This window comes from Rosa rugosa, chromosome 3 (assembly GCF_958449725.1).
Source record: "Rosa rugosa chromosome 3, drRosRugo1.1, whole genome shotgun sequence".
In the NCBI taxonomy this organism is placed as follows: Eukaryota; Viridiplantae; Streptophyta; class Magnoliopsida; order Rosales; family Rosaceae; genus Rosa; species Rosa rugosa.
Window position 1 is genome coordinate 33,335,892 of NC_084822.1, and position 12,210 is coordinate 33,348,101.

The 12,210-nt window shown below is 43.1% G+C and overlaps 2 protein-coding genes across 9 annotated transcripts; one reads left to right on the forward strand and one right to left on the reverse strand.

Moving 5' to 3' along the window:
• Nucleotides 1-34: 34 nt before the first annotated feature.
• Nucleotides 35-1,345, reverse strand: LOC133737598 (uncharacterized). The gene has a single exon (XM_062165126.1). It carries the CDS (start codon nt 1,343-1,345, stop codon nt 35-37), a length of 1,311 nt encoding a protein of 436 aa, XP_062021110.1.
• A 1,565-nt stretch (nt 1,346-2,910) lies between these two features.
• On the forward strand, nt 2,911-6,697 carry LOC133740579 (protein PHOSPHATE STARVATION RESPONSE 1-like). 8 transcript variants are annotated; one of them, XM_062168529.1, is made up of 7 exons: nt 2,911-2,996; nt 4,179-4,342; nt 4,465-4,541; nt 4,817-4,944; nt 5,082-5,120; nt 6,317-6,370; nt 6,545-6,687. In XM_062168529.1, exons 2-6 carry the CDS (start codon nt 4,276-4,278, stop codon nt 6,339-6,341), a joined length of 336 nt encoding a protein of 111 aa, XP_062024513.1. In that variant the 5' UTR covers nt 2,911-2,996; nt 4,179-4,275; the 3' UTR covers nt 6,342-6,370; nt 6,545-6,687. The 8 variants fall into 8 exon arrangements, 6 of the variants coding, with proteins under 6 accessions (XP_062024513.1, XP_062024515.1, XP_062024514.1 ...); XR_009861314.1 differs by having other exon boundaries at nt 2,913-3,123; nt 5,063-5,821; nt 6,545-6,697; XM_062168531.1 differs by having other exon boundaries at nt 2,913-3,123; nt 4,259-4,342; nt 6,545-6,690.
• The last annotated feature ends 5,513 nt before the right edge of the window (nt 6,698-12,210 follow it).

Below are 12,210 nucleotides of genomic sequence, written 5' to 3' on the forward strand. Positions count from 1 at the left end.
TCATATCTTCCACAGACATACCTTGGCCTTGTTGTTAAGGTGGTGCTTGATATGATGCTTGTTGCCTTGCTTGTTGAAACCCAGGTGGAGATCGATTGAAGTTGTTGCCTTGAGGCTGCAGGACATTGTCATTATTATTCCAGCGGAAATTTGGATGATCCCTCCATCCCGGATTGTAGGTATTTGAGAAAGGATCATATTTAGCTCGTTGCTGCCCTTGAAACCCTCCAATTGCATTAGCTTGCTCCCAGCCACCTTGATCATTTAATGATGGGCACATATCAGCTGCATGTCCCATCATTGAGCATACTCCGCATACTTGCTTGGGTAGCACCACCTGTTTCACAAGATTAGTGAGGTTAGCTATTTGTGCTTCTAAATTAGAAGTAGAACTTACCTCATTGACATTTTGTCGCGGTATCATATCTCTCCCTCCATATTGACGAGTGTTGGAGGCTATATTCTTGCACAAGGCATGTGCATTGGCAGGTATCTTGTCCACAAAAGCTCCTCCACTTGCTGCATCAAGCATTATGCGGTCTGTGCCACACAATCCCTCATAGAAATAGATTATGAGAAGATGATCACTGATTTGATGGTTTGGGCATGAAGAAATCAAGCGATTGAACCTATCATAGTACTCCCCAAAGGACTCTCCATGCATCTGTCGGATAGCACATATGTCTTTCCTTATGCTTGCTGCTTTAGTAGCCGGAAAGTACTCTTCAAGAAAAGCTTGTTGCACTTGATCCCATGAATTCATAGACCCTGGAGATTGATTGTACAGCCACTCCCTTGCCTTCCCTTCCAAAGAGAATGGAAAGGCACGCAACTTAGCATGCTCTTCAAGAACTGCTTCAGGCTTCATCCCTGTAATAATCATATGGAATTCCTTGAGATGAAGATTAGGATCCTCGGTTGAAAACCCATGAAACTTAGGCAGATGATGAAGAATGCCCGACTTAAGCTCAAAGCCTTGTGCCCCAGCAGGATAAGCGATGCACAAGGGTTGTTGCACAGCAGTAGGTGCGGTCAATTGCTTCAAAGTACGATTTCCTGCCATGTTAACCAACTGTTCTTCCTCTTCAGCTTCACTTGACTTGAAAGATTCCTCAGAGTCTGAATGAACAACACCCACAGGAAGAGGTGTGATCACAGCTTGTTGTAGCTCAATAGGTGATGGTGGAACTAGTGAATGTGGTGGAATTGGTGGAAAAACGAAAGAATCCGTCTTGTCCTGCTCTCCCACACGTTGAGACGCACGTTTCCGATGTGACCTAGCTGTGCGTTCAATCTCACGATCCAAAGGAACAAGGTTATTGCTCCCAAAGCCCCGAGTTTGCATACACAGCGATTAAGTACCTAAAAACACGAAACAAAAGAAAGATTAGTAAAAACAAATAAGATTTGCAATTATTAAAGGAAAACAATCCCCGGCAACGGCGCCAATTTTGACACACCCAAAATAGGTGTCTAAATAAATCCCTGCAATCTCAGTAGTTATCGATGGTAGTATAGGAAAGAGGGTGTCTCCCGCAGAGGATTGTGACTCAACAATTGCAAAACTGACTCGAAAACACGAAACAGACACTAAATGAAAACGAAAATAAAAACTATAGCTAGACTCAACCAAAAATTATGAAATTAAATAAAAACTAACTAGACACACAGACGAAGACGCATACAAAAATTGGGGTAAATCGGAGTTGAACTGATATACTAAATAAAATAAAGAAAACGACAGACAGAAAACTAACGAAAATAGAAAACAACTTAGGGTTTTTGGTTTTGATAAAATATGAGAAAACTAGCTAGGAACTACTTCTCACCACTAGACCATGATTACACCTATCATGTGTTTACTAACAAGTTCAATTCATTCGAATATCCTTATTCAAGCTAAGACAATGATGTGTTGTACTTAACCTATCAATCTTTCTTACTTGGTATGTTAAGAGAATGATGTTTTCAACTTAACTTAGCTTCTAGAATGGAACCTAGAGTGATGTTCTCGCACAGCTCTCACCTAGTAGTCATTAAGGTCTAAAAGATTATGAATAAGGCTAGGCAATTTCGGTACTGGTGTTGTCCTAGTATACCTAGACGTTGGTTTATATGAATGGGCTCAAGTCATTCATTCGCTACTCTAGAATGCAAGTAGACATGATGATCATACAAGACACTCATAGCCTTACAACCTAGCATGCATACTAATGTTGCGCACCATCAATAAACATACAAAATTGATCAATGAACAAACAATAAACCAATGAATATCCGAAATCCTTAGAACTTATTAAATAAACGCCAACATCATAGTTACACCATGTCTAGGGCTGAAAGCAGCCCCTAACTATAAGAAAATTAGCTACTCATCATCTTGGAAAACACACAAAAGAAATACATGAGTTTTGGAAAGAAGGAATAAAATCGAAAACTGGAAAAACAGGGGAAACGATCGATCTTCCTGGTGAAACGATCGATCGTTTCTGGGGCTCCGAATTTACTTCTTCTCCTTCCTTGCTCCAATCGTTCCTTCTCCTTGTGTGCGTGTGTAACCCTAAAATTCTGACTTCTAAGGGCTTTTATTCCTCCTTGAGACTCTTTCACTTTGTTTCCTTGTAAATCTCCAACTCCTTTCTTCAAGGGAAAGTCTTCTTCCATCAAGAATCCTTAGTGAATCAAAATTCCACGCAATTTCCTTCTTTACACCTTCTTTTCCTTATTTGCTTCGGAAAACCTAATAAACACAAAAATAAATAAATTATCCAAAAATAATGTAAACTAACAAAGAAAAGCATAGGAATAAATAATAATAACGTAGCATAAATATGCTCCTATCATTCGACACTCGACCAAAAAAAAAAAAAAAATTCTGTTCGACACTACTTTTTTCCTCTCTCTCTCACACAGCTCCTCATTATCTCTAAGCTACTTGAAGAAAAACTCTGAGCTCAAGCCTCAAATGTCTCAATCTATCGTCTAAAAGCTTTGAGGTCAACAACACCATCTCTTATTATCTTGGTTCAACTCAATTTCCATTTCACTTCTTCGTGTTTTGAGGTTTAGAACATTGAGAAATCCTCTCCTTGAGTCCAAGAACAATTGATTTCTCAGGTTGGGGTCCGATTTTTCTCTTGGGTATTACTCATATTGTTTATTTCCTGGGAATGCATCTATTTGATTGAAGATTTTTGAGAAATTGTACTTAGTTTTTGGGTTTAGGGTTCTGGATACCAATTGTGAAATTGGGGCTAATAGCTTGATTTTCTGACTTAGATTACAGTTAGGGAATGCAAATTTCATTTGGGTTTTGGGTATGGATGCTAAGCCTTGTTGCCAAGGTGGAGATGTGATAGTTTCGTTGAAGGCTAACCACACCTGTACAAATTTTTGAGAAAGCTGCCGATCTATTAACTTTAAGCCTTCTGTTGCCGTGCTTACTGATCTCAAAATATCGTGAAATTTTGATATGTTCCTGTTCTGCTAGTTAACAAAGGATCTGGAAAATTTCATCTTATTTCGATATGTAGTGATCTGGGGTGATTTCTCTTTCAAGTTTGGTCTGTTTTTGGCAAAGATCCAGAATTTTTAGTCTACTCTCTTTCTGCTAAGATTTGAACTTCTATTTGAATCATTTAACCTCTGGTCTTTGTATATATTGAACTAGACATTCCAATAGTTGTTTCAAAATTGATTTCTTGTCAATTGGTCTTATAATGAATCTTTGGTGGATTTTCTAATTTGACTTTGCTGCTGCTATGTTTTTCTAAAACCTAAGAGTTCATTCTATTTGCATCCATCGTTTCCCTTACTTCTCGAACTCCGATTAGCTTGAAATTTTAGTATGTTGTACCCTGATATGTCAGCTTTCATTCTGGAAAATTTCAACTTCATTATTGCACAAATAAATTTTTCGTAAATCCTCAAAGCCAAACTGTTCCTACCTAAAGGTTACACTTTAAGTTGTGTCAAAGTTGGTCTTTTTCTGAATTTATCTTGTTTTTTTTTTCCTTCTTTTGCTTAATTATCGTTACTGATAGTGGGTTTGGCTTGGAGTCCTTGGATTGTTGATTATGGATTTTGGGTTCTGTAATTTTAAATTTTGAGGTGGGTGTTTGTTATATTCTGATTTTGAGTGATAATTGTTTTGTAAGTTAGTTCAAATTTTGGTGTAGATGACTGTATGCAGTGACTTGTGGTTCAGTTCCTGATTTTGGAGAAATTTTTACTAGCCCTGACCCAGTGTCCGCTGCAGCTTCAACCAAAGCTAGAATGCGTTGCACACAAGAACTTCATGAGGTCTTTGTTGAAGCTGTCAACCAGCTTGGTGGTGGTGAAAGTGGGTAGCACAAATTATCATACTCTTTTTTCCATCATTATATCTTGTTATAGTTCTGTCTTTTAGTAGGTTTGTAAATCACAAAGCTTCTTTTGTCATTCACTAATAACTTTAACAAACAGGAGTCACTCCTAAGGGTATCTTAAACGTCATGATGGTTGAAGGCTTCACAATGTATCATGTAAAAAGCCATTTACAGGTATATCAATAGTTCCATACTTGACTAGTTTGATTGTTTTCTCAAAATCAAAAACCCTCAAAATCGTTGTCTTGTTTATTTATTTTGTTTCTGTTTTCACAGGTTTTTGTGCTCTGTTTTCCTTTAATTAATTAGAATAGCAAATGATCTCCAAAATCCCTAAAAATTTACCAGTGTCCGGTTTAGTGTGTTAGCTTAGTGTCTACATAATTTCATTGAAATCGGAGTAGTTTAAGTTAGGTTTTTATTCTCATTTTGGTTTTTGTGTTATGCAGGTTCATTCTTCTCATGTGTTCAGTCATCCACCAATAACTTTTTCTTGGCCTGAAGACCTTGAACTTGCTCTTGAAGCTAAGAAGTTACAAGTTCAACATGGGAATAGCACTGTGAATGCCTTTTCAAGGTAAACAATACTGCATGATTATGCTTCCTATATGTGCAGTTTCTATATTACCAAATAGGGTTTCTGTTCAGTTCAACTGATGCTTACATTAGTTCTCATAATTTTTGTTGAGTGGAAGCATGTACGACTTTCCACAGGGACTTGAAAGCTGCTAATCTTTTGATGGATGGAATGGAGTAAGAGATAATTTTTCTTTATGTTGCATTTGTCTATTCCTTTAAGCTCTGTAACATAGTTCACTGTTTTCACTCACTTACAAATATTGGACTTTTGATCTCTTATTGTCTCACTAGAAGAATGTCTCTGTTTGGTTACAATGTCTCCTTTAAGCTTTGTATGCCCGACTGATTCATAGAATTAATGTTTACTTGCGGTTCTTATTTTAATTATTCCTGGTTGATTTGATAAATGGTGGGAATATATGGCGTTGCTCAAAGGAAATTGGGATTATGAAGGATTGACACTGGCTGTCAATACCAATTCATATTTTCAATCTCTAGTGCTGATCATAATGAATATGATTATAGTAGAGTTTTGGGTGAATTGATTGTACTGGATACTTACTTATCTTCTGTACTCTCTACTGGTGTATTTTCAAGTTTGGTAATTGTGTGGTTAAAGTATTGTTCTGCTGCAGTTTCTAGGTATATATTGAGTCATTGATTACCAGATTTTCACCATGAGGAGAGCTTGTTCTAGGAAGAGAAACCATCAAGATGATGAAGATAATTTTCCTAGAGGGATTTCCAGAAGATATTCCAAAAGTGGGTGTTCAAAGTGCTTGGCAACCTCCTTCTCTCGACTTGCTATAGATATTCAACATGAAAAAGGGCAATGCCCATCCCTCATGGACTTCTACGTACGGCAAATACGTGAGGTAATTGTTTTTCTGAATGTTTCTTATGGTAGAGACTAAGATTTGTATATCTTAGCTCATGCCAATTGCTTATTTGATTTCCGTTTTGTGATATCCTCTGAAAATTTGTAAGTTTGCCAGGCAACCCATTGTCAATGTAGCAGAAAGCAACTTCGCTACCACATTTTTACTTATTGAAATATCATGTTAATCTTGTTTGATAAAGCTCTTTGTCTAAAGATGTTATTTGTTATTCTTTAAATTAGCTCTTTCTATATGTGCTTGTTACGTGCATGTTTCTCTGTTTTCATGTTTTTCAGCAGGATTAATATGATCCTTTCTCATTGTATGGCATTTGATACGTAGCCATATCTATACATATTTGCTTGTTTACTTATATGATGATTTTGATATGAAATCATACAATTCTTTGTAGTCGAGGAATAGAAGTGTATAATGAAATAATGCATTTAATTTTTTTGTTGGGTGACTAACTCTGCATTTTTCTTGATACAGGTTGTTGATGATGTACATCCTTTAACAATATATGATTCCTGAAGATTGTCTGAGGTTGGCTCTTATCATTTTTGTTACTGGTATTCATTATTAACACTTAGAAATATTCTGGACATATACTTTTAAGACAATACTTTGGACTTATGAAATAGCAGTGCATGTTACCTCTTTTTAAGTAAAATTAACATTGACAAGTTCTGTAATTCTTCTCTTTTATCATTTTTGCAGTTCAGAGAATGACTTGCATGCAGCCATGATGGAATTGATATAGATAATAACGCAGCAGTTGCTAATCTCCATCACTTCCATATACTGTTGTTAATGCTCAAAGTCTGGCGGTAGCCAAGCCTTCGTTTAACGCGGGTCCGGCGGGCGGACCGCTACTCTGTATACTTGGTGATTCCTGCTAGCTGCCAAATGAAAGGCAGGGCGTCAGAGGGAGACCGCGCTGGGCGGTCTTCACTTCTCCGATGCCTAAGTCAGTTGATATATATAGGCAGCATAGTAATAAATGAGAGTTAATGCGTAATTTAATGAAGGGAGAAGAGAGGACCTTTTATAGGTGAGGAGAGGTCTGATCTTCTCCTTGTTTTCGATGTGGGACTGATGTGCTTCAGTTCCCAGTTTCAGTAGCTTCTGATGCCGTCTTGGCAGAGTGCGTGGCGGCGCGTCAGCGGTGATCCTGGGGAACTCTTGTGCTCCGGCCGTGGCCCGCCTGGCTGCCTATCTGTGGGTTACTCCTTTGATGATAGTTGGTACCTCTGGCGGTACGATGAGTGTGTCTGATTATAGCTAATTATGCTTTGCAACGTACATGTAGGTACAACTGTGGTTTAGCTACCCAGCTACCCTTTTGTTATCTTTCTGTCTTTTCTTTATCTTAGCTAACATATGTGTGAATTTGTAGAGGAACAATAAAATTTGCATTATGGAGTATTGTAGAGTGGGTATTTTATCTTTTATTAATTCAAATGTACATAGCATTAGAATTTTGTCATTGTAATGTGTAATATTTTTTGCCAATAGGACAATTGATTTTTTGCAATTAATCAAAAAATCAATATATATAATTTTTTTTTTAAAAAGCGAAAAAAATTTAAAACGTCATGGAATACATTTGATGGCGTTTTCAAAACGTCATGGAATAAAATTTGATGGCGTTTTCAAAACGTCATGGAATAAAATTTGATGACGTTTTGAAAACGCCATGGAATACATTTTATGACGTTTTGAAAATGTTATAGAATACATTTGATGACGTTTTCAAAACGTCATGGAATACATTTGATGGCGTTTTGAAAACGCCATGGAATAAAATTTGATGGCGTTTTGAAAACGCCATGGAATACATTTGATGGCGTTTTGAAAGAGCCATTAATCTGTTTAGGAAAAGACGGCGTCGGTATTTACGGCGTCTGGGGATGACGTTGAAAAACGCCATGAAATACATTTAATGACGTTTTTCAAACGCCATTAATGTATTTCTGTGTAGTAGTGCTTCTTGACACACTTAACCTCCAAGATGCTGGCCAAAGTAAGCTGCCTTGACTGATCAACATTATTAGTGAATGCAACACTACTCTTTTGAAAATTGACTTTCTGCCCCGAAGCTCTCTCATAAATGTCAAGGAGAGTTCGGATTTGGACGCATTCTTCCTCAGTGGCAGTCCCAAATAGAAAGCTATCATCTGCAAAGAATAAGTGATGGAGTTTTGGTGCTTGAGGGGCCATTTGTAGTCCTATGATCATATTCTCATCCACTGCCTTTGTGATTAATGCAGAAAGTCCTTCTGCACACAGAATGAACAAATAAGGTGATAATGGATCCCCCTGTCTAATGCCTCTAGTTGGGGAAATTGGAGGTGTTAATGTCTAAAAGTTCGGCGGTAGCTGAACCTTTGTTAACGCTGATCCGGTGGGCGGATCTATACTTGTGACGTTCTCAAAGCCTCCGCTACCTGTCAAGTAAAATACAAAGGGCGTCAGAGGGAGACGGCGTTGGGCGGTCTTCAACTCTCCGATGCCTAAGTTTGTCAATGTATTTATGTTGACAAAGTAACAGTAGGTAAGTATTGAATGCGTAATTAATGAGGAGAGAGGAGAGGACCTTTTATAGGTGAGGAAGAGGTTGATCTTCTCTTTGTTTTCGATGTGGGACTGATATGCCTCAGTTCCCAGTTTCAGAAGCTTCTGATGCCATCTTGGCGCGGCGATCTGGAGGTGGTCCGACGTTGGGGCTGTAGCCCGCCTGGCGGTGTGTCTGCATGTCATTCCTTTGGTTGGAATTAGTACCTTTGGCGGTAGAATGAGCGTAGCCCATTAGAGCTAATTATGCTTGCAAATGTACATGTATGTACAAGTCCCCCAAGTCCCCAGTCAAGGAGGGCAATCTTGGTTGGAGAGTTGTTCGGCGGTTTGAAGCGTTTTCTTCCGCTAGACTTGCAAGAGCATAATTAGCGACAGTGCGTTGTCAACCGTTGGTTTTACTGAGCGAACGCTTTAGACCCTTTCGGGTGGGCCCCTGCTAGGCCCCCCAGGGAGTCCCCCACTCCCCGGCTAAGATAGACCTCCAGATGGTCGGCAAATTGTTTGTTGAGGGGGAGCTGCACGGAGCAGAGGGTGTTGGGTAGCGAGCCCAAGCTTTAGAACCCAAATGACGGGGGTCAACGTGCCTGATCAGGGCCGTCGTAGACTGTTGACAAGTCCCCGTGTCCCGTAGGGACGGTCTGACGGTAACGCCGCGTGGCGGTCGTTGTCAGAGTGAGGCGTGGCCTCGGGATTCGCCGTTTGGCGGATATCCCCCCGCTAAATGTAGTAGGAAGCAGCGTCCGGTAGACGTGCCTGGCGGTATTTTGTTGAGCGATAGTGCTGAACGACATACGCAGCTAGCAAGCTGAAAAGGAGGTTCCGCTAAAGGTGCATAGCGGAAGATGCCCAGCTTGCAGGATGGCAAGGGAGGAGTTCCGCTGGCGGGGTTTCGCTCAGTGGAGACTTCGTCCCTTGGCAGATGACAAGGGAGAAGTTCCGCTGGCGGGGTTTCGCTCAGCGGATACTTCGTCACTTGGCAGATGACAAGGGAAAAGTTCCGCTGGCGGGGTTTCGCTCAGCAGATACCTCGTCACTTGGCAGATGACAAGGGAGAAGTTCCGCTGGCGGGGTTTCGCTCAGCGGATACGTCGTCACTTGGCAGATGACAAGGGAAAAGTTCCGCTGGCGGGGTTTCGCTCAGCGGATACCTCGTCACTTGGCAGATGAGAAGGGAGAAGTTCCGCTGGCGGGGTTTCGCTCAGCGGATACTTCGTCACTTGGCAGATGACAAGGGAGAAGTTCCGCTGGCGGGGTTTCGCTCAGCGGATACTTCGTCACTTGGCAGATGACAAGGGAGAAGTTCCGCTGGCGGGGTTTCGCTCAGCGGATACCTCGTCACTTGGCAGATGACAAGGGAGAAGTTCCGCTGGCGGGGTTTCGCTCAGCGGATACCTCGTCACTTGGCAGATGACAAGGGAGAAGTTCCGCTGGCGGGGTTTCGCTCAGCGGATACCTCGTCACTTGGCAGATGATAAGGGACAAGTTCCGCTGGCGGGCTTTCGCTCAGCGGATACTTCGTCACTTGGCAGATGACAGGGGAGAAGTTCCGCTGGCGGGGTTTCGCTCAGCGGATACGTCGTCACTTGGCAGATGACAAGGGAAAAGTTCCGCTGGCGGGGTTTCGCTCAGCGGATACCTCGTCACGTGGCAGATGATAAGGGAAAAGTTCCGCTGGCGGGGTTTCGCTCAGCGGATACTTCGTCACCTGGCAGATGACAAGGGAGAAGTTCCGCTGGCGGGGTTTCGCTCAGCGGATACGTCGTCACTTGGCAGATGACAAGGGACAAGTTCCGCTGGCGGGGTTTCGGTCAGCGGATACCTCGTCACTTGGCAGATGATAAGGGAAAAGTTCCGCTGGCGGGGTTTCGCTCAGCGGAGAGTTCGGACGATAGGTGAACTCTTCCCAAGTGGTTGCTTCCACCAGACGCTTCGTCTGGTGGTGGTTAACACGTGTGGAACCCGTAGAGGGTTAGCGTGCGGAGGCTTGTCTCCTAAGCGTAGCTGTCTTCTCGTCATTTATGATAGTAATTATGGATTTCGTAACCGAGGCGACGCCTCGGTTAATCCGGAGAGTAAGTGAAGAGTTGTGACACGTGTACGGCTGGTGTGTGATGTCGTTTTTTTAGCGGACGGCCTAGAATGCATTGATGTTGACATAAAAGGGGGGGAACCTTAGCGAGATTTGACACTTTGTGAAAACTTCAAACCCGAGTCGTCGTCTTCAAGCTCTCTGCGATTTGCGAATAGAGTTCTGCGGGGCTAAACTGTGGAGTTATCGGATCTTGGGGACGAGGTTTCTATTGGTGAGGACAAGCGCTTGCAATCACAGCAAAGGTTTCATCATCAAGGTTGGTGCTCTGAACCTCATCCCTGCTCCATTGAATTTCTATGTACCTGCTGTTGTCAGTTTTCTGGGTTTTGTGAATTTGGGGTGTTCTGAGTGTGTAAAGTGGGCTTTTGGGAATGGGTTTTGGTATTTCTGACAGTTGGGATTTCTGGATTTGCTAGATGGTCGAATCTGGGTTTAGTAGATGGTCGAATCTGGGTCAAGTGTTTGTTTGTTATTTGTTCTTGTTTTTGTGTTTTCTGGGTACTGTTGGTGATGTTCTTGTCGATAACTGATCTAAGAACAGGCTAGATCTGTGCTTGTGCTAACTGGTGTGGGTTTTAGGGTTTGGGATGGCTAACGTCATAGAGATATCGAGCAGTGAGGATTCCGGGTCTGACGTGTCGTTCAGCGCGGCGGATAGGATATTTATTGACTCGTTGCGTCCGTCTGCCCATGCAGGAACCTCACTGCCCGAACCGCTAGAGGTTGAACCGCTACAGACCATACCTTGGGCAGTAGCCATGGGTCGTACGTCACGTCCGGAGAGCTCTAAGGCGGGTGAGGTGGCGGCGGCCAAAGCTAGGCGCGATGAGCGCTTGGCGAGCAACAGTGCCGCCAGCGGATCCGCTGGGGATGAGGAAACAGCGGGGGAGGACGCTGAGTCCGCTTGGTTCCTCCGGGATGGCACCCCCGTCGACGAGGCGGGAGGGCGGATGACTCTCGCCGCTGTTACCAAGATGAAGCGGACGTTCCGGCTGCCGGGCTCGGTGAAGCTGCGCCCGCCGACTGCGGATGAGAAGGCGTCGATTCTTCCAGTGGGATTTGCGGCCGTTCATGAAGCGATACTCCGCCAAGGAGTGACACTACCGCTGGTGCCGAATCTACAAATCCTGGTGTGTGAATTCGGCCTTGCGTTCGGTCAGGTTTGTCCCAACATGTGGCGTCTGCTGCTGGCGATGAACTCCTTGTGGCGGTTGTCCGGGTGCGAGGGGCCAACCGTGGCGGAAGTGCTTCACTTCTACGAGCTGGTGTATGTGAAGCGCCGGGGTTGCAGAGGGCAAGTGAACCTGAGCCGCCGCCAGGGAGCGCCCAAGCTGATCGAGAATCTAAGGGATTCGATGTCCTACTGGCGGGGGACCTTCTGTGTCGCCACGGAGGGATGGGAGTACCAGGCTGGAGCTAACGAAGAAGGGCCGACGTTTAGGATTAAGTCGGAGTTCCAACCTATCCGAGGTTGGTGACCAATTTCCGCTGGCGGTAGCCGGCGGGGTTTCTATCTTGAAGACTTGGTATTCTTACTAATCCACTTGTGTTTGTGCAGCGGGACTGCGGTACAACCTAACGCGGGAGGAGGAGTGTCGCATTGCTCGTATCAGAGGCTGTTGGCGGAACCGCAACCTGCTGGACTTTAGACTCCTGACTGGCTGGGAGTTGCTAGTCGACCAGAAACTTACTCGCTCCGTCGGTAAGAAATTTC

Bases quoted from the DNA above. Each gene is read 5' to 3' on its own strand.
- LOC133737598 (XM_062165126.1), bottom strand. From the start codon at position 1,345: ATGCAAACTCGGGGCTTTGGGAGCAATAACCTTGTTCCTTTGGATCGT.
- LOC133740579 (XM_062168529.1), top strand. From the start codon at position 4,276: ATGCGTTGCACACAAGAACTTCATGAGGTCTTTGTTGAAGCTGTCAAC. The intron at 4,542-4,816 runs GTATATCAATAG...TGTGTTATGCAG, and splicing joins ATGTAAAAAGCCATTTACAG to GTTCATTCTTCTCATGTGTT. The intron at 5,121-6,316 runs GTAAGAGATAAT...TTCTTGATACAG, and splicing joins CTTTTGATGGATGGAATGGA to GTTGTTGATGATGTACATCC.